At 45.4% G+C, this 27,408-nt stretch overlaps 1 protein-coding gene across 3 annotated transcripts in view; it reads right to left on the bottom strand.

Moving 5' to 3' along the window:
- Positions 1–2,734: 2,734 nt before the first annotated feature.
- dscamb (Down syndrome cell adhesion molecule b) overlaps positions 2,735–27,408 on the bottom strand; it is a 164,900-nt gene continuing 140,226 nt past the window's right edge. For all 3 annotated transcript variants that reach the window (XM_015341670.2, XM_015341669.2, XM_069189792.1), the window contains exons 13-33: positions 27,247–27,343; positions 26,924–27,052; positions 26,508–26,675; positions 25,364–25,434; positions 24,499–24,739; positions 22,774–22,920; positions 19,158–19,313; positions 18,716–18,849; positions 18,293–18,446; positions 17,773–17,890; positions 16,833–16,996; positions 16,372–16,470; positions 14,933–15,121; positions 14,331–14,621; positions 12,642–12,818; positions 12,080–12,110; positions 11,065–11,180; positions 10,280–10,429; positions 8,847–9,044; positions 8,139–8,441; positions 2,735–3,747 (exon numbers count right to left, since the gene is read on the bottom strand). In XM_015341670.2, coding sequence (XP_015197156.1) covers positions 3,413–3,747; positions 8,139–8,441; positions 8,847–9,044; positions 10,280–10,429; positions 11,065–11,180; positions 12,080–12,110; positions 12,642–12,818; positions 14,331–14,621; positions 14,933–15,121; positions 16,372–16,470; positions 16,833–16,996; positions 17,773–17,890; positions 18,293–18,446; positions 18,716–18,849; positions 19,158–19,313; positions 22,774–22,920; positions 24,499–24,739; positions 25,364–25,434; positions 26,508–26,675; positions 26,924–27,052; positions 27,247–27,343 — 3,468 coding nt within the window. In that variant the 3' untranslated portion in view covers positions 2,735–3,412. The remainder of the gene's footprint in view (positions 3,748–8,138; positions 8,442–8,846; positions 9,045–10,279; positions 10,430–11,064; positions 11,181–12,079; positions 12,111–12,641; positions 12,819–14,330; positions 14,622–14,932; positions 15,122–16,371; positions 16,471–16,832; positions 16,997–17,772; positions 17,891–18,292; positions 18,447–18,715; positions 18,850–19,157; positions 19,314–22,773; positions 22,921–24,498; positions 24,740–25,363; positions 25,435–26,507; positions 26,676–26,923; positions 27,053–27,246; positions 27,344–27,408) is intronic.

The raw sequence follows: 27,408 nt of genomic DNA, 5'->3' as shown, positions 1-27,408 counted from the left end.
TCTCACAGAGTAATAAATTTACTTTGGAATCCAACTCGCTTGTCCTCCTCATCAGTGATATTGGATTGCAAAAGCAATTTTCAGCCTCCCTATCCAGGAGGCTTGAAGGATTTGAACTGTGACATCCCTGAAAGCTGAGGAATTAATAGGACAATTAAGGATTGGAGACTATTGAGAAAGTGAGAAGGTTCAGCAGGAGAAGCAGCATGATTCATAGCAGGAGAGATTAATATAATGAGGATGACATTAGGAGCTGTTTTGCCAAGAGGCATTCAGAATCCTTCACAGTGAACTGAAACATGTCTCTGGCTTCAGTTACATTCAGAACTGACCATTTGCTGCATCTTTGCTGTTTCAGAATCCTCCATCCGTTTCTCTTGGTTGAAATGCAGGGGGAAGTATTGCTTATGCTGCAGTGTAGGTAATGACTGTTCAGTGGTTTTGCCTCAGTTGTTTCACAAGCGCATGATGTTAATCCTGGTCAATTACAGGTTATCATATCGGCGATCAAAGCCTACATCTGCCTCTGTTATCATGATAAGAAGTGTAACACGTGATTTCCGAATTGTTTTGCTAGAAAATTTGAATACTTTGAAGTTTTAACGTTCTCACACAGATGCTCTTTTTGTCTTTGGCTTCTGTTTTCCCCACAATGATGCATCTAAGGCAAAAGCACTTCAGCTAAAGTTAACATTATTGCATTAATTTCATTAGACTACAGGCCTCTAAGCATCCAGGCATCTCTGCTGTGAACAGTATGAGCATGCACAATCTATTAGAAACCCAGAAAAGCATATACACTGCTAGAGGTACAATATGCTTAATAATGAGCTGCAAAGGCATAACCTTGTGTTCAACAACAAATGAAGAACCCAGTGTTCTTGACCCATTTTTGTCTGCAAGCAGGACTTCATATAATACAGCACTTCACAGACTCAGGGTATGTACTGCCTTCAGTTTTGAAAGCAGATGCTACACATAAGAGAGGGTCTGTGTGAGATGTATCTTATAAAACCTTCTTTTGTGTTGATACCAGCAGAGAAAGCATTTTTTTTTTAATCCAGGGTCTTAAGCCCAGGGTTTCTCAAATTTTTATGGGAAGAAAGAATGAACTTAAACGTTAACTGAATTAATTTAAAAGTACCCCCCCCCCCCACCCCACTGGGAAAAAACCCTCCAGGTTTCGGTAAAGGCCCTGAGTTTAATCAGTTGACTGAGAAATCCAATTCCTTTGCTGTCTACAGACACAGATGGAGCAGGGATCCTGTATACAAAGACACCACTGAAATATGGTCTCTTTTTGATGTACCAATGACTTATTTGCAATTATCTCAATATGCAATCTGTGTCTGTTGTATAATGTGTTGAAATTCCTCCTTACCTGAATTTGAATTGTATGTGTGACACACTGGACCACTCACTGTCTCCAGGTTTTGGAGTAAAAGCTTTTAATTTCTCTCACGCCTTTTCTGGCTCACAATAAACACAGAATTAGAAGATGATTTTTCTTCAGCCCTTAAAGACGGATTAACAAAATTCCGAAGGGTGTGAAGTAGAAGCAAGCCCCTGTGTGGTAGCTCTGCCTGACGGTCTTCGCACAGATGAAAACTGCCAAAGGAGCAGCTGCTGTCACAGAAGAAAACATTGTCGAGGAATTGTAGACCGACCCAGACATCTGGGTGTGTCCAGGGTGTGTGGGGATATGATTAAAATTACACACAAAGAATTGTGAAGCTCTCCTCAAGTAAGGTATTTTAACTGACTACACAGCACCATCTGTTGGTAAGTTTTCTTTAACCACTCTTTGTGCGAGAGATGGAGAGGAAACCGTTTCTAGTGCGTGTATAAGCTTTGGCCACCTCCACCTCACTCATCAAGTTTCCTCTACTGGCCCAGTTACACAGACGCTGCTGGACAGAGCTCTGGTGAGGATCTGTTAGTTATTTGCTAGCAGTTATCATTTAAGTCTTCAGATGCAATGAAGCTCTTAAATGCAGAGCATAATGACTGAGCTACATATGCAAACACTACGCAAATTCACAGATGTGATATGAAATAACACAACAATGAAGTTTCTCTTACCATCTGGATTATTTCTATATCCATTTAGGACTTGAATTGTAAAGGGGCTTTTCCAGGGTTCTCCTTATTGTAGGAGAGAGAAACCTTTGGGTAAGAGAATTAGCACTGAAAGCAAAAGGAATGGGAACTACCGGCACACATGACCAGCTCTGTAGCAGTTCTGACTGGGGGGGAAACTTGATTCATGTGTTCAAAATCCTCCCAGGTATCAAAGCCAGCCTGGTGGACCCTTCCAGAATGACCAGTGAAACAGGCCAGGAACATCGGAGAAGTGCATTTCAGACAAAGAACAGGAGGCACTTTACACAAAGGGCTGTTGTGGGAGGAACTACCCAGCCACGGTATTGAAGGTGATACCCTGGTCTCTTCCAAATTAACGGTTGAAATGGATCTTCAGATCAATTAGCTACTGACATCCAAGTCTGCTCTATGGGCTGAATGGTCTCCTCTCTCTTGTAATTTTTCTTATGTTTTCATTATAATACGTGCTACTACACAGGTGACCATCTACATTAATTTTGCACTAGTAAAATTCCAGCTGCCCCCCCCGAACTCAGGATAGTTATAGTCTCAGTTGCCCATCAGTGATGCTGCTGGAGGTAAAAAGATCCACAGAGGCTCATTTTCCTAATTCAAAAAAGATGTGTGCAAACATGACTAAAGACTTTATTTACCAAATCAATTTCCCTGTAATATCCACAAATAAAAGTGATTTCTTTTTATATAATAATAATAATAATAATAATAATAACTCTGCACATTGTATTGTTTCAGTGTGTGACAAAATTCTCAGTCAGATTTTCAGCCATTTTTCAGTTCAGTCCCCATGCATCCATAGGAAATTGTTTTTAAAAAACGTAATCTGTGGAGATTGGACAGTCGGACAAGTCGTTCTTCTCTGGTTTGTGTTTGTAGTTCCTTTGTCAGTATTATTTTTTCAAGAACAACAGACAGACGTCTGATCCACAGTTAGCTCTGACAGAGAACACTAAAGTGACAACGTCCTGTAGACGGTTGAACACTTCCTCCTCTCCTTTTTTTTTGAGGTTTTTGCATTTTTTTGTATAATAATCATAATTTTCTCAATATTATTCTTCTCTCATTTTAAATAAATTATTTTGGCAATCTTCATCCTGTATCATTTAAAACGAATGATTAGTCAAGTAAAAAATAAGGTGGAAAGAAAGATAAAGGTACCCATTTTCTCCGCGTCCTTTTGGGATTGGAAACATTATGTACAACTGCTCTGTTTGTCTTTGTGTTTGATCGTTTGTGTGTGTGTGTGTCTGTCGTCGGTAGAGCTCTTGTGCAGTCCGGTCCACGCTCTTTGTTATACCAAGGTGTAGGATTTTGCGTAAGGGTTGTTGCTTTGTTTCAGGTGTCCTCTTGAGTCCAGCAGCGATTCCTGGGAGCTGCTCATTTTGGCGGCCTGTCCCAGGTCCGCCCCGTCCCTCTGGGGTAGCGTGGAGGCCGTCCCCGGCTGCCACTGCTGCACGGTGGGCTCTGTGGGCGTGGGCTCCAGGATGGCGGGACGCTTCAGCGTGCGGCTCTTCTGCGGCTCCAGACAGGCCGGCCCCAGTCCCAGGTCCCTGCCGGCGCCGGCGACGCCGCGGTTCAAGAGAAAGTCCATTCGCAGGTACGGGGGGAGGTGCATCAGGTCACCTCCTGGAGACGAGACGGAAAGGGTGTCAGTGGACTTAGGACAGAGGACCGGCACGCTGGCTTGGCTCGACTGCGTTCTCTTTATGGCTCTTAATCTTAACTGCGTTACTGCACAAAATGTCTCTAACGTTAGGTATCCATCCATTTTCTAACTGCTTTATACAATTCAGTGTCATGGGGAACCGGAGCCTATCCCAGCAAGCAACAGGCACAAGGCAGGGTACACGCTGGACAGGACTCCAGACCATCGTAGGACACAGCAGACACAGACTCGCAACAGGCACAGTTCTCCCAGTTTACCTTTTGACTGTGGGAGGAAACCCGCACGAACGCGGTAAGAACATGTGACCTCCAAGCCGGTATCACCCAAGATTTGGACTTGAACCCGGGGCCCCAGCGCTGCGAGGCGGCAGTGATAGCCACCGTGCCACCGGATATTTAGATGGTAGAACATAAAATGTTACTTATAAATAAATGTATTTTTTTTTTCTTGCTCGATTTCACTCAACGTGCATGAGGCATGATGCAGCGAAAAACTTTGCTGTCAAGACTGGGGGGGGGGAATGTTTTTTTTTTTAGATAATGCAGCAGCATATTTACGCTGTGGTGCTGCAGGTGAAGACTGTGCTCTTGTGTGCACCTGGAGCAGCTTGCAGGATATTCACACTTGACAGGCCTCCACTCTGGTCATAGCGAAGTGTGTCATAGTATCACGGCTGCCTGCTTCCGCAGCAGAGAGAAAAGATTCCAACAGGAGAGATGTTCTCCGAGTGCTCAGGTGATCCCACAGCAGTCTAATGGGCTGAACTAACTGGTTACAAGCTCCCAATCCCTCCCTCAAGTCTGAAATGTGATCAGATGTGTTCTGGTATGCTTTTTTTTTTACTTAAACAGAACATTTTGCTTTTCTATAATACAGTGTGTGTTGGAGTGAAATATATTGCTATATATTTTTTGCGTTTATTTCAGTTTACCTGACTGCCTCCCTCTCGTACAATGTTTAATGAGGAAGAAGAAATCCTGGTCCACTGGGCAGCACTGGTGCAGAACTTTCAGTCATGTATTGTCTGTCATTGGTAGCTTTTCTCAGAGCCAAGAGCACCAATAAAGGTCTGAATTCAAGCATGGAGTCACTAAACTACCCTATTGCAACTGTAATACAAGCTCAGTGTGCTGTCAGAGTTCTAGTCTGCTAAATTGAACTGTCCTAGATGGGGATTTACTGGCCTTCGGTAGGAGGGGCCAGCTATCCCTTTTCTCCTAGTGAATTAATCCTAGGGGGTGTTTCTTTAAGGGTCTTCATTTAATTGAGATTGGACAGTAGTTTCAAATTATAATGGTAAGCTTTTAAAAAATTCTGCATTTTTAATTGGCTTTGTTAAGCCACTCAGACTGATGGATGGTGCTGGGCTGTAATTGAATTTCTCCAGGGTGAATGCGTTATGCTATAGATCTCAGCCTTCATGCATTCATGAATTAAATTTCATCAGTTTCTAGAAAACCAACTACAAGGCAACCAAATTACGAGAGATTATGATTTCTACAGAAATTTAAAGTCCTTTAAAGTGGGTAATGGCAATAGGCAGCCCTTGCTATATAAACACTGGGGCCAACCTGATTCATGTTGGATGATGCACTGTGGGGGGCAGGAGGAAGTAATGGAGAGAGAACGATCAAACCCTCAAGATGAAACAGGGCAAGGTTTTCAACTACCAACAGCCTGAAGACAGAGGCCAGACCTCTCCCCTGCTTCTGCTTCTCCTTAACTAAGCTCATTTAAAACCCCAAGGCTCCACAGACTCTGTGAACTAGGATATACAAGTTCTTCAGCGCTACCCTGTTCTTGCCAGGTAGGCGTTTGAGCTGAGCAGACAGTCCCTCTCCGAGGAGCCTGGGACCTCCTGTGGCTCAGCGTGGCGCCCTGGGTCACTCTCAGCCTCTATCATGAACCTTGCAGAAAGTGCTCACAAGACACAACTCCACAGCCACGAACTGGCAGTGCTCAGAACTGACAAAGACAGTGCTGCTGAGAAAGAAGAACCTGACTATGAGACTACAAAGGTGCACTAATAAAAATGTAATGAGATTTTAGTAATAAGATCTAAAAGCCATGTTTTTCTTTCTTCAGTAGTCTAGCCCTTGTGACTATGTTTAAAAGCTTAAGTACAGTAAGCAGAGCTCAATGGATGGGACGAATTCTTACTTAAAGACAAAAATGTGTTTCCATTTTCTGTAATGGAAAAAAAATATTTTTCTATTAGGCAATAAGTTGAACTTCACATGCAACTCTTTCCAGTGCACGAAGCCTGTGTTTCAGGCAAACAGAAGAACAGTAGAAATCTGGAGATGATTGGGCAGCCTTCAGTAATAATGGACTATTTGATTAACACACACAAAAACCATAGGGTTTTACTTGATGATATGTACATTACAGAATATGATGTTTCTATTATGTGGAACATTCTCTCCTTTTCCACAGGTTATCACCTGAAAACATTTAGTTTGAGTTTTGTCATTGCTGGGAGTAAAGTATGGCACTCGGCAGTTTTTAAAAGCAGACCTCACTGAGGGTGGGCTTTGACTGGCAGGTTTTTCAAAACCCACGCTCGGGTCTGCAAGACGGAGCTGAGAGTTCACCTTTCTGGTCAGCGTCCAGCTCGAGTGGCTCACGGTATGACACGGATAACGTTACAACATTTCTGGGACGGCAGCCCAGTGGTTCTTGAAATCGATGTGAGCTAACCAGGCTCTCAAATCTGGAAAAAGCCTGAATTAAAAATGAAGGATGAATAATGCAGTTTCTCTTCATCTGAATCCATACCCCTGCCCCTCCCTCCGACGTTCCCTGCATTACCCCAGGGCGAAGCGAGACAGCTGTCAGTCCCCATCTGAGGTTACATGCAGGGAACCGTCTCTATCAGGAGATATCAGAGGCAAATTACCCTTTTAGCCTTGAAGAGGAAACAGCCCTCTATTACATCAATAGATACAAGAGAAATTGCTCACTTTCTCTCTGTCTTTCATGCTCCAGTATAAGTACTATATTAAATGCTGAATATGCTTTAAGAAAATATGGTTAGCTTAGTCTTTCTCATGATAATAGACTGTAGTAGTGTTTTTAAGGAGATGTTATATGACTGTTACACATTGTTTAACATGGAAATAAATAAAGTTCTGTGCATTAAGAGCTTGTGATGCTAGAAAATCATCATTTTCTCTTTCTTAATACAGTTTCTGATAGAACCCACTCTGAATAGAATCAGCAGAAGCCACATCTATGGTCCTGTCCCATCCTCTTTAAAAGACGACAACAGGTAGCCTGGACCTCTGGGGCTTTAGTTAGTCATCACTGTGGTCAGACTGACTTTACAGAGGATCTGGTTCATGAACATCTACATTCTTTCACTGAGAGTAAAGCTGTCAGCTGTCAACATAATTCTGTGAAATAGCAACACAACCCTCACGGAAAGTGACTAGAAGGTGGGACAAACTGGAGGTGTGGAACACTGTAACAGGCCAGGAACGAGGAGCGAAGGCGGTTTCAGTCACAGGGCAGTGGCTGTCGAGTTAATGCTCCTTTGTGACTGTAAAGTGCAGTTTTGTACTTACAAAAGATCGTCTTAGATCGAGCCACTGATAGCTTTCTCCCTGAGCACTAGTGCCAGGGGCGAGGAGCAGGCCGCCAGATCCGTTACAGGGCTGGCTCTGGCCAAAGCTATCAATTAAGTATGAGCTTGGAAATCCAAGCCCTCCGGAAAGCTGACACCATCCCTCAACACCAATCTATACAAACACTCCTTTATCCATCAGTGGTTTGGACAGTCAACACAACAAGTAAAAGACTTTACATGTGGTGCCCATTACAACAGTGCAACATGAACTGCACTTCAGAAAAGCCTGCCCTTCGGGAGCCCTCGCGCACGCAGGGGCTCGAGAAGGACGCTCGACTCGGGGGGCCGCTTGGAAACCAAACACGCAAGTCACAGCACTGAACACTGTGGCCTAATTAGAAAGGGACATACTGTAATAGTTAAGGAACTCTCGGGGATTTTTAAATATCTAGGGAGCTCCAAAAGGTCTTTTAATATCTAAGAAGTTCTAAATGATTTTTTTACTGTTGCGATCTACATTTCTTAATTCAAATTTGGGAACATTTGCATTCTGAAATTTCTCCCCAGAACAAGTGTAATGACTCCCACGCATCATACCTGTGTAGGTGTCTATTATAATATAATCTACTGCCGACACTACTGTATAATCTGCTGCATGCTGTGTGCAGACTGCACATGACCTTTTAATCTAAGCTGTAAATGAGATGGGGGGGCTCGCTCCCTCACAATGTGCGCACACTGGCTCCAGTCTGCCCCCCTGATTTCGGAAGAAGGGGGCCTCACCCGGTCTGTGTGCCTTGGGGACAGCCATGTTCATGACCCTCCCCCCGTCCTGGGGCTTCGGGGGCGACGCTGTGAACCGGCAGATGCCCGACTCGGAGGGCGTGCTGGAGGTCAGGCTGTCGGTGTACTCATTGGTCCCTGCAGTCAGCTGCTCGGAGGAGGTGTCCGAGATGAAGCACTCGGTGATGGTGAATTTCGCGTGTCTCAGCTGCTCCTCCATCTTGGCGTGCTCGTAGGCACGGGCCAGCTCCTCGTAGGTTGAGGACGCGCTCTCTGTGGACACCATGCTGCTCCGTGCGCGGTCTGCCGGGAGAGGGGGCGCCAGGGACACTCATGGCGGGAATTTTTCCAGGATTGGAAAAACCTTCATGAAATCCCTGCGACTGCTCAAGGGGTTCAGATCTCTAAGAACAGTGCTGGCCACCTGTACTCTTTTGTTCATCTGTCTAATACCACAATCCAACCCATCAGTTCACCTACATTTCAGTTTCTATGACAATGTTGCAAGAAAGGCATTTGTTGATGCACTGGTCTATAAGTGAGGTTTTAAAAAAAGGTTATTGGCTGTATGCTGGTGAAACACCACAGACGGCTTGAAATTTCAGGAATTCCCATTAAGTTAAAAAAGCTGATCGGCCATAGTTGGCATCCTTATCCAGCCCAATTCTCCCCCTTGCTCCCTGCAGCCCCGAAGCACACGGCTCTCACCTGTGTCCTGAGACGGGCTGACGCTGTAGCTGTCGCTCTCTTTGTCCACAGAGCCTGCAGCCCGAGGGGTGGGCAGCCTCCAGTCTGTGGTCAGGGTGTGCGCGGAGATCGTGGGGTGGGGCCGGTTCAGTGTCCACTGGCTGGCGTACCTGTTCCGGGCTGTCGGCCCCGCCTTGGCGTTCCGGCGTGCTGTGGGATCTATGGGCGATGAAGAACATGCACCACCTCTTCAGCAGGGGAGCAGGGCACTGGACAGCACTGACCTGGTCAATCAATCAACTTATCAAATGCACAGGTTGTGCTAATCAACAGCTCTTCAGGTGCTGCCTGAAACTAAGCACTAAGGTACTAACCCTTACTTTTTATTGTTAGGAATTTTGAGTTACTTTTTATTGTTATTAATTCTGTTTCTTCTCTCAAAAGGTAACGAGCTACCGCCCCGCCCCAAAAAAAGCTGTCGGTTTCGGATTGTAAGCAGGGGAGCTTGTAATTTCCTTGTTAATGCAATAGTCTATGACATTGACTTTCACTGACACAGCCAGTGTGCCAGGCATCATTAGACCTTTTGAAAAACGGTTATTGGGTAACAGGAGAACTTTTTGCAAAAATGCATTAAATATTTAATTGGTTTGGCCCCACTGCAGTCACACATCTTAATAAGTCAGCACAACCTCTTTGCTATTCTTTTCATTAGATTGTTTAATTCAGGGAGCACAGTGGTTGTTTGATTACTTTATTTCTTGCTCACAGGCAAAGAAAGCCTCTGTGTCATTTCTAAAGGAGCTCTGATTTTTGTTAACGGACACTGCACTTTAATTGAAGATAATGAGAACAAAATACACTAATACACTTTGAACTACAAAGAATGACAGCAGGGTTAACATCAGATGGAGGAGAGGCCTAAGATTAATCAAGGGTATTCTAGTTCCATAGTGAAACAGTGTGTAAAGAGCTGTCTGTATTTGTCTTGTATTTATCTTGCATAGTTCACAGTGTAACAAAGCTTTCTGCATTTTGACAGCTCCCTGAAACGCAGGCTCACTTGGTAATTGTGAACAGACCACATGCACATACACACAGCTAATGAAATACCAGGAAAAGTGGAAAATTAATAAATGTAAATTTCAAACATTCAGATCAAGAATCACACATGTCGAAACTGTTCACGACTGCTCATGACCAGATCAAGCTTGAATATGCAGTCAGGAACCTTAAAAGAAGGTTTTCCTTCATAACATAATGCCAAAGCAATCGTGCTCAGTAATAATGCCTGCAGAATGTGTACTGAAGGTGGTCTCCATTGGCTATGAGGGATTAGTGTTGTCATATACCTCCCCTAAAATCACATGCTGCTCTGCTGCTCCAGAGCCTCCAGCTGCTCCCTCAGAGCTGCTCGGAATGCACCCCGACCAGGACAGTGGATTTTCACTTACTTGTTCCAGGTCGGGCATCAGACACGTCCACAAGTGGCCCAGTAGCCTGAGAGAGAGACTGGTAATGGACAGTGTGTGTGACAGTGGAGGATTTCTGCTTCGATGTCTCTCCAAAGTCGGCATCTGTGAGCAGCACCGTCGACCTGTCGTCTGGGGGAGTGAAAAAGGAAGACACATGGTTTTTACACACAGCGATGAGCAAAGAACAAATCAGAGCAATTAGAGTTGTCAAATATCCGGATATCAAAACCAACAGAAATCCACAAGGAGGAGCGGCACCAAGAGTTTTGGGGACTGCGTTCAGCAGCTCTCGTCAATATTCAGCATTGATGTTTAATATCATCACACATCGATGAGCTCCTCAGAGAGTCGAGTACACTGAAAATTGTTTCAGACTGCTTTCCATTCAGACTATCTATCTCTAGCCCGGCACTATTCTGGGGAGCCCTTGCGGAGAACTTAAGGGAAAATAAACAATCTGAACTTAAAACATGACTCTTCTGGCTGCATACCTTCATATAGATCCTTCTGTGATATGACCCAGCATTGCCTGCTTTTAATTAAACTCTTAAACAGTTTTAGGTAGGGTCAAACATGTTCCAAAGATGGTAGGTGTCTGCATTAACATATCATATTAACCAGCAAAATTAACATTATTACTCAATATACATGTATTATAAATACTAAAACTGAAACTCCCGTGTGTGTGTAAAAGGAAGTGAGGCGAGGTGGCACAGGATGTGTGTTTCAGTGTGGCCACTGGGGGCATCACTGAGACCTCGTACCGATCGTCTCCATCGTGTCTCTCTCCTCGATGAGCAGCTGGGCTCTGGGGATATCAATGTGCATCCGGAGTGTCTGCTGCTGCTTGTTCAGCGTATCTGATGTCCTGGTGTTTTTGCTGGAAACAGGTGGGGAAATAATGTCTATGAAAATCTTAAAATGTTAAAAACACGTCCACACCTGGCTTATTCCTGGATCTGCACAGCACGCCCATTGTAAGTTCCATGTTCTGCACCCCCTGTCACCACTACTGAGTGCAGCAGAACGGCTAGAATATGAAGAGTTTAGATCTAAGGACTGTCTTCTGAACGCCCACTGTTATATTATGTTTTCCTTACAGGGCAGGTAGGGGTGGAAGATGCTACAGCATGCCTTCTCAATCTTGTCCTCCAACACCTTGAGGGAAACAAAACCCTCGCTAGACTGCTGACTGTGGAATTCTCCTCTGCATTTCAAGTATCCAACCTCACCTACTGGCAACTAAACTATTGTCAAACTTTGTTCTTGATCTCAATCTCGTCAGCTGGGTTACTGATTTCCTAACAGACAGAACCCAGAGGGTGAGAGTCCACAATGTTTTATCCAACAAAAATCATTCTTCTCCTTCTAATAATAATTTCCAGTTACTCCCATCAGAACGTAGATACCGACTCCCCAACTCCAAAACCAACAGATTTAAGTTCTCATTCATACATATTTGTTCTCCTCCTCTTGTTCTTATTATTAATTAATTTGGGTAAATAAAGCATCCTTGGAATTTGCAACACTCATATGGATCCTTAATGTTAACTCACCAGTTATTACCAAAAACCATATAAAAACAAATCTGGAATGTTCCTGAATGAAACTTACCAAAATATTTTTTTTCCCAATTCACAAGACATCTGCTGAAAATTACACACATGCTTGATGCATTGGGAAGTAGCAAATCATATTATCAACCTAATCACTGTCTCTGTCTAAATATAGTACCATGTAATCTAATTTGCCTGCCGATGTATAATTCACAACAATTACCTCATTAGCATTTCTGCCAGACTTTTAGCATCTGTAAAACAAACAAAAACACAGCGCAGTTAGCATTGCCAAACGGGGGATACACTCGGTCACATCGTTCTCTCTTCAGGACAAGGCCTTTGGCGGTAGAGCAGGAAGTGTCCCTCGTTGTCGGAGCTAGTGGGACAGTGATCCCAGCAGGACTACCTGTATGTGCTTGATCCAGTTTGTTTAAAACTAGAGGACAGTCAGACACCTTTCTACACCATCACCTCCAGAACAGAGGCCTGAAGGACGAACCAATGAGACAACACTGACAAGTTCACAAAGACAGGGCTATGTTAATTAATGTTAATTGATCTCTCAGTTCAATAGCCAGTCGTTTTTTTTTGCTTGTTAATAAAACTCTTTAATTACGAGATGGCTGAACAGTGGGCTCTAAATTAATCACACTGTAGGGACGCTGCATCCCAGAGATGGGGGCGGTACTGTGGACCTGTCACTCTCTGGCACAGGAGCAGTTCTCGGGCACTGCGGTGGGCACGGTGAGCACGGCGATCTGCCCACGGGCACCTGCTCTTACCCCTGAGCCTCTTGAGCCTCTGCTCCCTCCTCCTCCTCCTCAGGACAACCAGCAGCACGAAGAGCAGCACAATGCCCACCAGGATGCAGGATATGGTGACCATCATCTTCAGACCCTCGTTGCTGGACAGGCTGTCTTTGCTCTCATCGACCGTTTTGGTGAGCGGGGGAATGGTGCCTTGAAAACACACAAGTCACACACATTCCTCACGTACAGGAAGCTCACGAGGCAGGGCAGCTGCACTTGACCTGTCCAGAACACCAGGCACCCAGAATACAAATAGTGTGTCGCTCACAATGTAAAACTTGTAAGAGACAACAGCTACCAGTAAGAGCAAATATGTGATCCAGCAATCTTATTTAGTCATTCCTCGTAGGATATTACTGCCCAGGGCATGGTGTTCATAATGCTGATTATTTATTTTCAAAGAAAGCATTAGAAATGCTGATGAAAAACAACATTAATGAGATGATGCCAGGTGGCTGATTGCCCTGTGCACACACTGTACACTGCGTAGTTTTTGTTATCCTGCAGGACATGAAGAACAGCAGCTGCACCCTAGAGCAGTCAGCTCTTGACCAGTGACACGATGGTAGCAACATGGCAACATTACAAACCCAGCTACAAGCTTCACTGCCTGATTGTTATTTGCTTCTGACCAGTCTTGTGTCTGATTATGCTTTGTTGTTAATTTGGTACAGTGCTTTGAGACACCCTGGAATAATCACGGGTTGTGTCTGCTGGGTTATTGCTTTAACGACAGTCCCCTGCAGGGTTATGTTGCACACATTGAATACCACCAGCACAGGAACGATCCTGCTCTCTCTTCAGACATGATTTCTGAAGACTCTTAAAGCAAAAAAAAATAAACCTAGAGTTCTGCAACCGACAACTGGCAGAACTGACAGAAAACCTCTGAACGCTATGAACTACTGTACAACACAGTAAATTGTTTAATTCTCTCTGCAACGCAGACATAAAGTGATGTCATTCGCATACCTACAACCTGCACACACGATAGAAGGATTACAGAAAAGTGGCATGTCAGTAGCAGCAACTGACACCAGCATGAAATGATCCGATATTTGTACAGTTCATTCATCATAGAACTCAAAACTTATATATACAGTATACGGCTTTTTAAATTCTCCACTGGGACTTCTTTTTCATATCAAAGAGAACAGCACCTCTAGAAAGCTCGAGCAACGTTAAGCTGAAAGTAACATCAAAACTCTTATCATTAAAGCTCAGCCTGCTTCTTTCCCCGAACTGTGGGTTACTGCGCTGACTGACATCAAATCTGAAATGTTTCTTCATTTTGAATTGTAAGTAGCTTTTTTATTCTACACAAACTTCTTCCTTTGTGTCTCAGTTTAAAAGCATGAAAGTCACAGGAAAATATAGCATATGTTAAGCCTCCAGGCCTGTTTAGTGCAGTTCTTACTTAGTGCCCACAGGGGACCTTGAATTTATCCGATTTTAAAGACCTGGAATTATTTTCTTTTTCAGAAGAGGAATAAAAAGCTGCTGTCGCTAAAGCTGCTGTCGCATGCACAATGCTGAAGACAAAACCAAAGGACTTTTCATTCCCTCCGCTAATAAACAACATGACTACACAAGAGCAACGGACAGATGTCTGCCATACATGCATGTCATTTCCGAATAAATTTGAAGAATTTTGAGACTCACTGCCATCGTAGTTCAGCGTAGCGAATTTCACCTTCTTCTCGGCAAACCCGGCACTGTTGGTCACCCTCATCTGCAGCTCATACCACGTCGCCTCCTGCAGGTCAGACAGGGCGTAGCTCTTGGGAGGCGTGGTCTTCTGGGCCGTGGTCCACACCGTGGTGTCCACAGGGCGGTACTCCAGGATGAAGGAGCTGATGGGGCAGCCGCCATCATTCCACCCGATCAGGTTCAGCCGCACGCAGGTGGAGTTGATGCTGGCGAAGAGCTCCTGCTCCTTCGAGAACTGGGGTTCTGAGTTGAGAAACGAGGAGCAATTAAGCAGGCCTTGGGTCCTTAGTCGTTAATAAACAAGTCCCAGAAACAAGAAGATGCTCTTCTCCTAACCGAACTTATGACATTTAACTAGTGGTGTTCTACAGTATAGAAACAGTGCACTTTTGCTACAGAGAAAAGCAGAGAAACAGAGGGCTGTACTGGACCACAAGACATCTTTCTAAAGACCAGTGAAGGTGGTTCAACAGCTGCGGTGGTTTGGAACAGATACTTAATTGGAAAGGTAAAACCACAGGCAGCGCTTTCACGAGGGGGAAGCAGGAGAGCACCTTTGCCGTGGGTCTTGGCCTCGATGATCTCACTGATGCGGCCTGGGCCCACTCCATTCTGGGCCGTCAGCGTGAACTTGTACCACGTCCCACATTTCAGGTTCTCCAGCCGGTACGAGCGCTCACTGGGGCTGATGGGAAGGCTGTCCCACTGCTCACTGTTGTCCTCGGAGTGCTGCAAGATATAGCCTGTGGAGGAAACAGGACATCGGGAAAACAAGATGTCTGCTCAGTTAGCGGTGGAGGAATTTGATCTGGAGAAGTAGATAAGACCTCAATGAAGGAAAAACAAAAAGAAGACTGACATGGAAAAACAGCACCAATCTAAGCTGGCTGCGTGATACATTGTTCAGAAGAATCCTAATGTTAGCCAATACAAGAAGGAAACAAATCTGGAGGACCAGCAGGTGGAGACCAATTGCTGTTTCTATGACTACAGCTCTGCAGGAAGTGAGGGGGAGACCTATCAGGATTGAGCCTAAGAATCCCCTCTGAATATCTTCAGTCTTTAGAAAGTAAAAATAATTCTTGGTAAACTTTAAAAAAGTGTGTAAAAGAATCAGAAGAACAGAATGGGCCCCAGAAGATAGCTTAATATGCCCATTTCACAAAGCATCATTCACCACCAGTTAAAAACATTACATTTTTCATAAGATATATTCTTCAGTTAAATAGGGTTTTGTTTTCTTCATTTTCTGGTAAACGTGGTCCTTGTTAAAGGCTTATAGTCCCCTTATCCATTATCTTTACCTATTTAACTATTACAAGATTGAAGAATGAGAGCACTCAGGCTCTGATGCTCAAGCATCTTGGCTCCAATGTTGTGATGATTACATTGGAATTTGGAATAATATTGCTCACCTTTTAGTGCTCAAGCTCCGGCTGTAAATGTGCCACAAATTGCAGACCTGGGAAAAGGTCTCCAAACAGAACTATGAGTTCAAGTTTCTAATTAAAGTTCTTCCGTTCCGAGGTCTGGACTTTATGCGTGGTTGGTCCTGTGCTTATTCAGTAATGCAAAAACTTTCAGAACTTTTGTAACTCGGTCTTCTGGGGGTGACAGCTACAGTACCAGCTGATAGCTTGTTTATGGCCCAGTGTGGCAACCTACTGTATCGTCAGCCTCAATGGATACCTTCCCAGTGGATGTACTGTGGCCACAGTGAGGCAGGGAGTTCCCCTGGAGATTTCTGGTAGATTTTCCCAAGATGTGGGCCAGGGTGCTCATCCTTGGCACTTCTGGTCTGCCATTACAAGGACCTTCCAATAAATTAACTTCTGGAATTGAGCTTTAATTGTTTAATTAACTCAGGTGCTGAAGATCTCTTTGAATAAGAACTGGCTGGGGGAAAGGGCTTTTCAACTGAAATTTTCCCGAGCCTGGACTGGCTCTTCCTGGGCTTTCCACTGCTGGTGTGGACAGAGCGACCCCCGCTCACCTCGGATGGAGCTCCCCCCATTGTCGCCAGGAATCCAGGAGAGAGTGATGGAAGAGGAGGTCGTCTTGGAGACGGTGAGACGCGGTTGGTCCGGTGGAACTGCAGGCCGAGGAATAGACATAATGTTGCAAGATGCATGACTGAGACACATCAACCCCTCTGTCGATTCAATTATCCCACCAGCGAATTACATTTCTTTTAAGGATCTATGAAAGAATGTCAGTGTTTCCTCCTTCCCCCCATAGTGGCACCCTTCAAGCCCAAAAGGCACACCTCTTGGGCCTCAGCTATCTCTTGCGGGTGATCGTCTATAAGAAAGCCCTATCCGCAGTCAGGCAAGGAGTGTGGAAGATATCTGTGATCCCTTCAAATATATAGCAAGTTAGAATCTCAGGATCTGAGGCTATGGCTAGATGCCTCCTATTACCACTGTCTTTGTGAATCTTTGGCTGCTGTCTCACCTTGAACCTGCAGGTTAAGCACAATCTGGTCTGAACCCCAGTTGTTACTGGCAACACAGCTGTAGTACCCAGAATCCTCTGCTTTCACTGTCCGGATGACAAAGCTGCCGTTGCCGTAGATACTGCGCCGCCCATCAATCAGCACAGGAGCAGGAGTCCCATTGCTGTGGCACAGCACGTGACATTCAGAGATTAACGACAGACACCTCACCACCTGATGCCCTTCATAAAAATCTGTCATCTCTTCATGACCTTATAATACCAATTTCTAAAAAATGACAACCTTATCTGTTCAAATATTACATGTAGCTGGTAAGTTTACTTGTTTTCAACTAAAAGCTGTTGTTGGTACAGGCAGTTTTAACTGGATTAAAGGAAGAAAAGAGTGTGAGAACAATAACAGAGAAATTGGAAACATAAATACTGTGAATGTCTGACACTGACTGACACAATGACTGACAATCCACATACAATAAGAAACAAGTCTTCCAAAAGTTTATGCTTCAAGTGGAGATTAATGTTATAAAAATATCCCTCTAGCTAGATGCAGAAGGAGGAACCTTGAGAACACTTTTAACTGTCTCCAGTATGTGTACTGTGTGTGCAGCGACTGTAACATGCTCAGAAAGCACACAGACGCTTGCCTTCTCGAGAATGGCAGTGCAAATCCAATATTGCTGCCCGTGCTTTGTGTGTGCAGCCCAGCTGGCCCATGCTGAGCTTCGAGAGTTTCCCAGCTCTGCCGTGGAGCAATGTGATGCAGTAGAAGACATGGGAAACAATGCAGCTCCATATGTGCTATGAAATATTAATTTCCCCTTCCTGTGGTACTGATCAAATTTGGAATGAAGTCAGTTGCTCTCCAGATGAGCAGCAGGAGGTTCCAAACCCTGATCACGGATCTCGGTGACGGACGCGTGCAAACAGGTACCATGTTTACCTCTCTTTCAGCCATTTCACAGTGGGGGGCGGGTCTCCCACCGCCTTGCAGGGTAAGACAATATCTCGCATCCAGGGGGTTGTCACCGTGCCACTGAACGTCAGGATCCGGGCCGGAGCTGGAGGAGGAGGCGGGAGTGTTTCAGGATCAGACAGGGAGCTGTGTGCCGAGTGTGTGTGTGTGTGTGGGGGGGATCCCTGTTATTGGAAATCACAGGTGAATATTATCACTGTGCACACCGCACGCAATGTACTGTGTGAGGAGAGACACAGCTTTCTGGTGTCATCTGCTCTCCCTGCGGCACCTCCTTTGCGCCAGAGGTCAAAGGCATCAGGTGACAGACCAAGGAAGGCCTGGGAAGAGAATCCCAATGAAGGAATCACTTGAAAATGTGAAACCCGAGCCCTCCGCACCCGCCATCTCTAATCCGGCATCGATAATACCGACAGATTTGGAGCTCTGGCCAGCTGGAGTGGCTTCAGTCCGTGCCCTGTCGCCTGCGGCTGACCAGAGTCCGTACCTTTAGCGAGAGGCTCAACAGTGACGATGTCGCTGGCATTGCCGCGGCCGGCTGCCGTCACCGCGACGACCCAGATGCTGTACTGCCGGTTGCGGGTGAGGTTCGGGATGCGGTAGAAAAACACATCAGGAGAGGCTTCAAATTCGCTGATCACCTGCAAAGCAGAACGAGACAATCGAGTATCTGCAGCAGCACGGGCCGCCAAAGTACAAGCAACTGCTCCCCATCGCCCTTCCATTTTCAGAGGACCGCTGTGAAATACCCTTTTACGTTTCCTTGAGCAGAGCAGTGTCTAGTGTTTGGAGCAATGAAACGGACAGCCCCGGGCATCACCGAGACGTGCGACTGGATTGTCTCTGTCCCACTGTCCTCCCTCGCAGCCCCGGAGGCGCGAGTCCGTGGGCCGTGGCGCGGCGGTCTTACCGTGGGGTAGGGGTTGGAGCAGACGAGCGTGTACTTCCGGATGATGCCGTTGAGCTTGAGCGGCGGCAGCCAGGAGACGAAGACCACGGAGTTGGAGGCGGCGGCGGCTTTCACTCCCCCTGGCGGCCCGGGCACTGGCAGGAGCAGACAGACAGGGGGCGCTGGTCAGACACACACACAAACACACACTGAAACCCTGCCAGCTCTTCCCTACAGGCCCTCGACTTAACAGGCACGCGGCGTGGAGCAGAAACCGATCTCAAAGAAGTCCCCCCAACTCCAGCACTAAAGTCCCTCTGAAGGACCGTACAGAGTTACGACTTTATTAATCGCGCCATTGCCAGGTTTAATTTGTTCAAAACAGAAATGCAGCTCGGTACACAGTGGGAGCTGTCGGAGAAGCTGGCGCATTACTGGCATGTGTGGTACAGAGGCGCCCTACCGTCCTCTTTGGTCCGGATGAAGATCTGCTCGCTGCGCACGCCGTCCCCGGCGCGGGTGAAGGCCAGCACCTGGATGCTGTAGTTGGTGTATTTCTCCAGGCCGTCCAGCTCCAGGGAGGGCTGTGTGGTGGTGACATTCCTGATCTCCCCCAGCTCTGAGGAAACATGCCGAGGACGGACACAGTGACCCCCAGTCTCCCCCACAGGCACACACACCTGCCGTCAAGGATGAACTTGAGGGGTCTTTTACATCGGCTGTGCAACAGGAACTCTGTTAAACCCCTCAGGATGTGTACCTGTTCTGTGATTGCAATTTTGCATTCATGGGTGACCTTGGCACTATAAACCACTATAAACCGGCGAATCCCCAGACCTGCATCCACAACAGAACTGGACATGTGGGTTTCCCCAGCATGCACCAAAATGGCGACCGGGTCTGTGCCTTTCTGCTTTGAAGAACACTCTTGTATTTAGCTGTATGGGTTTAAAATTTACTGTGACATTAAGCTTGCAATATCGACAGTATCGAGGCGAAGAAAAGATAATTTTTAAACACAGAGCCGTAGAGTGCTGTCGGGGCATGAGAATCGTGTACACCACGATGACTGGCTGAGCAGTGCTCCGAGAGAAGGGCAGCTTTTCCGTTTGGAGGAACAAACACAGACCGGTGCAGAGCCAGGACATGTATAACAGTGGTGCTCACTACTGCCTCCATGAGGCCTAAAATGATCCTAAAATAATTTCTGTAACTGAAAGAACAAAGAACCAAGATGATTTTAAGTGGAAATTAATAACTACATCGTACACCTATACAGTGTTGTTATTGTAAGTGAAATAAGAGTTCATCTGCATTTTAAAGAGGGCAGTACACCTCTCTGAATACTTTAGCTTCGACATGTCAAGAGTGAAGCTCGTTTTAATCTTCAGCAAAATCATATTTGATTTCTCTATAATCCACAGACACGCTGCAATATTTCTACTCACTAGTTATTACTGTGCTTGAGTGCATTTTGTAATCGTCCCAGTTCAACATGGTTAAGCAATTAAAAATTAAACTGCCTCAGCAAAACTGGAATTGGGTGTCCTGACATTATGGATTGCAGTAAATGCTGAGCTTCACATAGATGCGCGCCTGTCTAAGGGCCCTGAGTGATTTTTCCATGGGTTTAGAGGGTAATTAAAAATCAGCTCCAGAAACAGAACTATTAGCTATCTGAGAATAGCAGAGGTACAGCTTTATATATAGGGTTAATATAATGGTACAACTTTAGTGTATTCAATACACTTGTTAAAACCTTCTTCAGTATTTGCTATGTTTGCTTAATTTATCTGATTCATTATGTGTTACAGTGTATCTTGTATAATAAAAGCATAATAAAAGTTCTGCAGATTTATTATCTCAGTTCTTAGTACCATTTGGTCAATTATGCAGGAGGAAATCCATATGAAAACAAAAACTAAAACAGAAAAAATTGAAAAACTTAATCGTGATTATTATTACTGTTTCAAAAATACTTTTAATAAATAGCATTTCTAGGTGTTCTGTAGGTCTCCGTCTCAGAACACAGGTGATTGTTTCTAGCACAATCGCGTGGTTCAGAGGCTGTTTCCTTGCATCACGTTTCTTCATTCAATTCATTTGTGCGCTGGGACTTACAAAAAGGACCTACATCTCCCTCTTGTGGAAAAAGAATGAAATTACAAGGAAGTACCATTTTGCTCAGGAACAAGTTATAGGTTTATTCCATACTGAAAAGAGAAGGAAGCACAACGTTTCAGCTGAAGGCTCCACAGCCGAAACGTTGTGTTTCCTTTCTTCTCATTTCAGCAAGGAATAAACCTTTAACTTGTTCCTTTGCTCCTACGCATGCTGACGCAGCTGCCTATTTCAATTTTGCTCAGGCAACAGTGTTTTCATTACTTTATTTATAATTTGCTCAGCTCAGTTTTACAGCTTGGAGGACTAAACCTACAGTTTTATGGAAAAATAAAATATTTGTGACTGGAGAAGTGGTGTACGCCATTCCTTTCACTTTAGAGCAGGTGTGTTAAAGTTGTGTGTAATTCAGGTCTGTTGTAATCATGCAGTATTGGCCGTGCAGACTCTAAGATGTGTGTTGATATTGGTTAGACTTTAATGTTAAGCTAAGCCCTTGAAAGTGCTACATTCATCATTAAGTATGAAAAGCACCATGCTACTAAGAGGAACAAATAACGTGAGTGGTACTGTATATTGCCAATTTGGAAAAACAAATGAGATTGTTTTCCTTTTGTTAAAGAACTGCAGTGACCACTGCCATTGTTTCTCAGACTCATTCTCGCTTATTCAACCGAGTCTCGGGTGACTGTGCCCTGTCTGCCCACAGAGCTGCAGTGCCGGGTGGAGAAAGAGGACAGCTCTGCTGAGTCCAGACCAGAATGATGTTCTGCAGCTCCTGTGGTCTCACAGAATACAGTTCTGACAGTGCTTGAGTGCTCCATGTATCTATCAAGGAATGGCTGGAGGAGATCCTTAGATCCTTAGATCCAAACAGGTAGCAGCAACAGCAGAAGGAACCTCTCTCATTTGTAACCTTTCTTAATTTTTTATGAGATAGTTTGAATTATTTAATTTTAAAATACTCATCAGTGTGTAGCTGGTAAATAAACCTAACATTGCTCTGGAAATACATTTTATTCTTTATTTCCAGTGAACTGTTAACATGCACATTTGGCAGGAAAATACATACTGTATGAGCAGAGTGCTTCTGCAGCTTTATTTACAAAATGGTACATTGTTACACTTTGTAAGTGTAATTGGGCTGTTACAATGTGACAGTGTATTCCTCCTTCAGGAGGAAGGGGACTTCAGGCCAATGAGAAGTGACAGATTCAGGGTTAAAGGTAATGGTGTTGTCAGAAACAATCTATTTGACATGTCCCTGGCCTGTCAAGGCTCAGCAGTATTTAAAACCTGATGCTCCGAGACTTTCAAGGCTGCAGCAGAAGAACCACAAGACATAACCAGCAGTGGGCTTTCTCTTTGAAGGTGTCCTCTGAAGTGTAGCATATGATGCTTATTGAGGAGATAATCTTTGTTTAAGCAGAGTTTAACTCTTGATGTGGAATTAGAATGTCCTGATCCAGTGTTGAGCGTAGTTCCGCAATCTGTGTTTCAGAGGCTTGGGCGTGATTGAGCGAGGCTGTGCAAATCAGGACTGAAGAGCTACGTCAAAACTGGTTTCTACAGGACCCCATAGGGGCCTCTCAGGAGGTCGTTGAAACTTATTGAACTAAAACTGCGAGCAAACTTACTGGGTTCTTGGCAGCACCACGCCAGGCCATGGTTAACGTCTGACAGTTAAGCGTTTAGTGGGAAAATCTGTTCTCACCCATGGTGTCACGTCCAAATAAGAGAACAAGCCTGTGTGTGACTGAACCATGTCAGTGTCTCAGGGCCAGCTCCCCTCTCATTTTCCATGCCTTTACAAGCCCCCCACCACTCTAGAGGCAGCAGTGATCCGGGCCAGATAAACTAAGAACACCACCACCAATGGCTCACTTCCGAATTCCGTCTCCCACCACCGGGCAGTGCAGGGCGCGAGTCGGCACACAGGGCCGTCCGGCTGAGCTTACCGCCGTCCGGCAGGTTGGCCCAGTAGATGACCCGGAAGCCCTGGAGGATGCCGTTGAGCGCTTCCTTGGGGGGTGTTGACCAGGACAGAGAGATGGTCTCGGGGGATGTGGCCGTGCCCTGCATGTTCTCTGGTGGGCGGCTGGGCACTGCACAAAGAGGAACAAACTCCCATAAGCCCTGGAAAGACCTGTCATCCCCTGCGGTGATGATCCACTGTGCACACAGTAACTGCAGGGTCCAGAACACAGCCCTCTGTGTGTACAGTGACTGCAGGGTCCAGAACACAGCCCTCTGTGTGTACAGTGACTGCAGGCTGCAGAACAACAGCCCTCTGCATGTACAGTTACTGCAGGCTGCAGAAGAGGCACTGCAGCACAGACGGGCAGCTCACTAGGGTCCACAGCACAGGGATGGAGCTGCCTCACTCTGCTGAGCACTGAGCTCCTCTCACTTTCACAAAACCCAGGTATACACTATATAGAGCATGAGCTGAGCACAGAAAGTTCAGAGTGGAATATGAGTGCCTTAAATTCTAGCTGAAAATATACTCTATGAGTTATAATGTTTAAACTCTGAAAACAAGGGTTTTAGAACATAAATCAGTCACAAATTATTAGCAGATTCCCTGATTAAGGGAATACAAAATGTGCAACAATAATGTGATAATGGTTCAACGTTGTGAACTTTTATCAGTTAATTAATGTTAATTCACACAATTCAAAGCCACTGTAGGCTCTGACAAACACAAGAACTTGAAAGGTGTTGCTTGCATGATAGATCAGCAGATGCTATTCTGGATGCTTCATGGTATGTATTTAATTAACCTCTAGACACCTCTAGGTGATTCTGGTTTCCACGTGTACTGTATACAGTATATCTAAAAAGATTGCTAACCTTCTGTATTAAAGCTTTCCAAAGGAGGGAATTCCTGAAGTTGTTTATGAAAAACATCCTAATTTATATTTCAATTTTTTCATTTTTAACGAGGGGAGTTATAGAACTCCACATAAAAATGCACACAATAAGCAAAAGAATTTGATCCATTAAAAGCTCTTACTTTCTCAAGTTAAATCAATATAATTAAGAAGCAAATTAACTAATTAATTTCACTTCTCCCATTAATATAATCTCAGATTATCATCTAAATAGTAACATTGTAAACATTAATAGCATTATTGCAGTTCTGGTCTTGTAATTTCTGATTGCTGGTAAAAGTGTGAACAAGGTGCCAGCAGGGGGCGATCTCTCACAATCTTCCCGGATTTTCCCTGCATAGAGAAGAGTAGTCCCAGGGAAAATCAACTGATTTTGCTTGGCCTAAGGAAAGTATTACTGAAGGCCTTTTAATTTAATTAAAGCGCAATATCTGTGGACTGTTGTAATCTAAAAGGACTGAAGGTATTTTGTTTCCATAGTATTTTAAATCAATTTAACAACATATGAATTTCTCTTGTTCGGGTGTCCACTGCAAAGCATCAGGCTTCAGCCTAGGATCTGTCTTGTGGCCTTACCCCACTCCCACTCCCATTACCCCACCCTAGTTACCCTATTACCCCACTCTCCATTCACCCCCCTCCCAGTACCCCAATACCCCCATCACTGCCCTACACTTGCTCGGTGTCCCTGGCTGGCTGATGTCTTCGTCCGTGAGAGAAGCTGTGGGAGCAGGCGGGGACCCCACACTCCCCACCGGGGGTGCGGCGCGGCGCGGACGGCAGACTCACCGTCCTCCAGCGTGGTGACGATGAGCTCCTGAGAGGACGGCCCGGTGCCGGCGCGGTTACAGGCCTGCACCACCACGCCGTACTGCGTGAACTTCTTCAGGTTGTCCAGCGTGTGCACCTCGCTGTCCCCCGTGGTCTCGATGTTCTTGATCTTGAACTGGTAGTTGCCCCCGGTGCTGTACTCCCTGTAGCCGATCTGGTATCCACGGATCATGCCGTTCTGCAGGTGCTTCTTGGGCGCCTGTGAGAGAAGGGTTGCGTGTCTCCAAAAGCCATTGCTTCAGATCCCGTTTTGTTCTAGATCTCTTTGTAGGCTTGATTAATTAAGGACCACTGAGCAGAAGACATGCCAAGGTGCCTTAAAGAGCAAAGACCAACAAGAGCAGCCGTCTGTGTGACGGTGTGGAACACCAGTCCTTAAGGACCGTGGTCCAGCGAGGATTTATAGATCTCTTAAAACCGCAGCACTTTGAAAAGTGATTTATTGGCCCAATTAAGCCAATAATTAAGTCAATTACCTACTCTGGACATCTTCAGGATCGACAGAAACAAACATGAACTAGGGGACATATCTTGAAATGAAGTGCATTTAAAACTGAGGAGAGAAAGCACTTTTTTAATGCAAAGGGTTGTGGGAGTGTGGAACAAACTACCCAGCCCATATCCTTGGTTTGTAACTTCTCTTGTTCTGCTCTTACTAGCCGGAAGATGGACTGAAGACCTGAGAACTCAGAGGCTCCGAAAGGCTGGAATGATGCACAAGTGATTTAGTACAATAGGATAGAGTCCCTGTTGTCCAGTACTACAACTGACCCCCTCTGCACAGTGAGGCGTCTCAGCCAGAGATCCCTGAATCCGGTCTTACCTTCCAGGTGACCTTAATGCTCTGAGAAGAGATGGGGTCCAATTGCACATCCTGGGGTGGCCCATCTGGGGCTGAAAGCAAGCCCAAAGAACAGAACAGGTGAACAACACTCGGGAGAGGAGAGAGGGGATACAGGTGCGAACACAACAGGTTCTGGGGGGCGCCACAGACTGCATCTGCACTATAGTGACAGCAAAGGAAAACTGCTGCAGCAGAGTTCTGCCAAATTGAGCTGCAAGAAGATCGAGAGCAAGTAGGTTCTATAGTTCTGCCAATAGGTGGCACAAAATACCTAAACTCTATCCAGTTTGATTTTATTGGGAAATCCTTCTTTTGCACATAGAACTCAGAGAATAATTTTAATCTACAGAGATTGCAAAATATTTTGAGAAAATCTCAAAAACGTCCAGGGTCATGGTTATTGAGAGACATTTTAGTGTCTATATTCAGCACAGTGACATAGTGACAGTCAAAGGATTTCTTTCTTCTAACTCCTGGGTATAATAAAAAATAAATACAAAAAATGAAAATCTAGCATGAAACAACGTGGATATTAAAATAATAAATAAAATAATCATATGCTATGGTTTGGGAACAATTTGAAGATGTCAGACATCAAAATGCTGCACTGGAGAGAAACTGCCAGCCTGCTGCCAAATAAAACAGTTTGTTTTCTATGTATCCTGAGCTTTTATTAGGCTTTAACAGGCCAGAAACTCTTATTTTTGACAACTAGCAACATACATTCGTAAAATAATACAAGCGGACAGAGACAGACAGATGGAAGATATTGAATAAGACGCGCCATCATAATGAGAAGCACCAGCGCTGGTCTGTGGTCAGTACTGCAGGACCACGGAGGGGAGCAGAGCCCCTGTGCTGTTTTCCTGCTCCTCTGACTGTGACTGACTGTGTGCTTTAGTGTCAGTGGCCACATGATGAGTATGTGGTGCTGTAACCCACTGGTCATGATCCACAAATGAGAACCGTGAGACCCGCTGCTACTGGATGAATCACATGTCTCCCAGGAAGCACGAGTGGGAATGCAGTGGCGATCCCGGGAGGCACGAGTGGGAATGCAGTGTGGATCACAGGAAGCACGAGTGGGAATGGAGTGGCGATCCCGGGAGCGGACGGGGGCTACCTGCTTCCTCTGTGGTGATGGTGAGCTCGTTGCTGGCCTCGCTCTTGCCGATACGGTTCTTGGCGTACATGCGGATGCTATAGGTGGAGGAGGGGTGCAGCTCGATGATGGTCGCCTGGTTCAGCTGGGGGGACACATCTTTGGTTCTCTGCACTGAATCCCAGGAGTCTGCAACAGCGTCAGCGGCAAACGTTAGCACAGGCCTCCGACTGGCTGGTGTTCTAGGCAACTGGGCTGAAAGGCACGCCCACACTCAAAGCAGGAAGTGAAAATTTTGACACGTGTTCTGCTGGATGTCACACAGATTTTGTTGTTAAATGTTCTGATGGACTTTGCCTTTTGATTTACTTGCCTGATTCAGAAGGGAACCGGTTAAGCGCTGGGAGAGAGAGAGCAGGAAGCCCTGAGGGCTCTACCTGATTTGTTCTTGCACTCGATGTCGTAGCCGGTGATGGGGCTGTTCCCGTCGAAGCCCATTGTCCAGCGCAGGGCGATGCTGCGGTCCCGGACGTCCCGGATCTCGACCTCGGGAGGGTCAGGGGGCTCTGCAGGGGCAGGAGGAGAGAAGTGTGAGCAAACTCAATTGGCAAACTTATCAGAAAGCTTTTACAGAGGCGACCCTTAAAATGGCCAAATATCACAGCAGGAATTTCTCCCTATATAGGAACTTTAAAGATAATTTTTCCAGGGCTGCTGTTCTAAAACAGATGTGCGATTCTGCACTGACTTCTCATCTTACCCTGCACTGTCAGCTGGATGATGCCTCTGTCTTCTCCATAGGAGTTGATTGCGTGACAGGAGAAAAACCCTGAATCTTCCCTGACTGTGGGCAAAATCTGCAAACAAAAAACAAGTCAATAGAATGTCTTCATTCGAACCAGAAATAATGCTTTGTAAATAT

Source organism: Lepisosteus oculatus, chromosome 5, assembly GCF_040954835.1.
Source record: "Lepisosteus oculatus isolate fLepOcu1 chromosome 5, fLepOcu1.hap2, whole genome shotgun sequence".
Taxonomy (NCBI): Eukaryota; Metazoa; Chordata; class Actinopteri; order Semionotiformes; family Lepisosteidae; genus Lepisosteus; species Lepisosteus oculatus.
The sequence above is the reverse complement of the archived record's forward strand: the minus strand, read 5'-3'. Positions and strand labels throughout refer to the sequence as shown.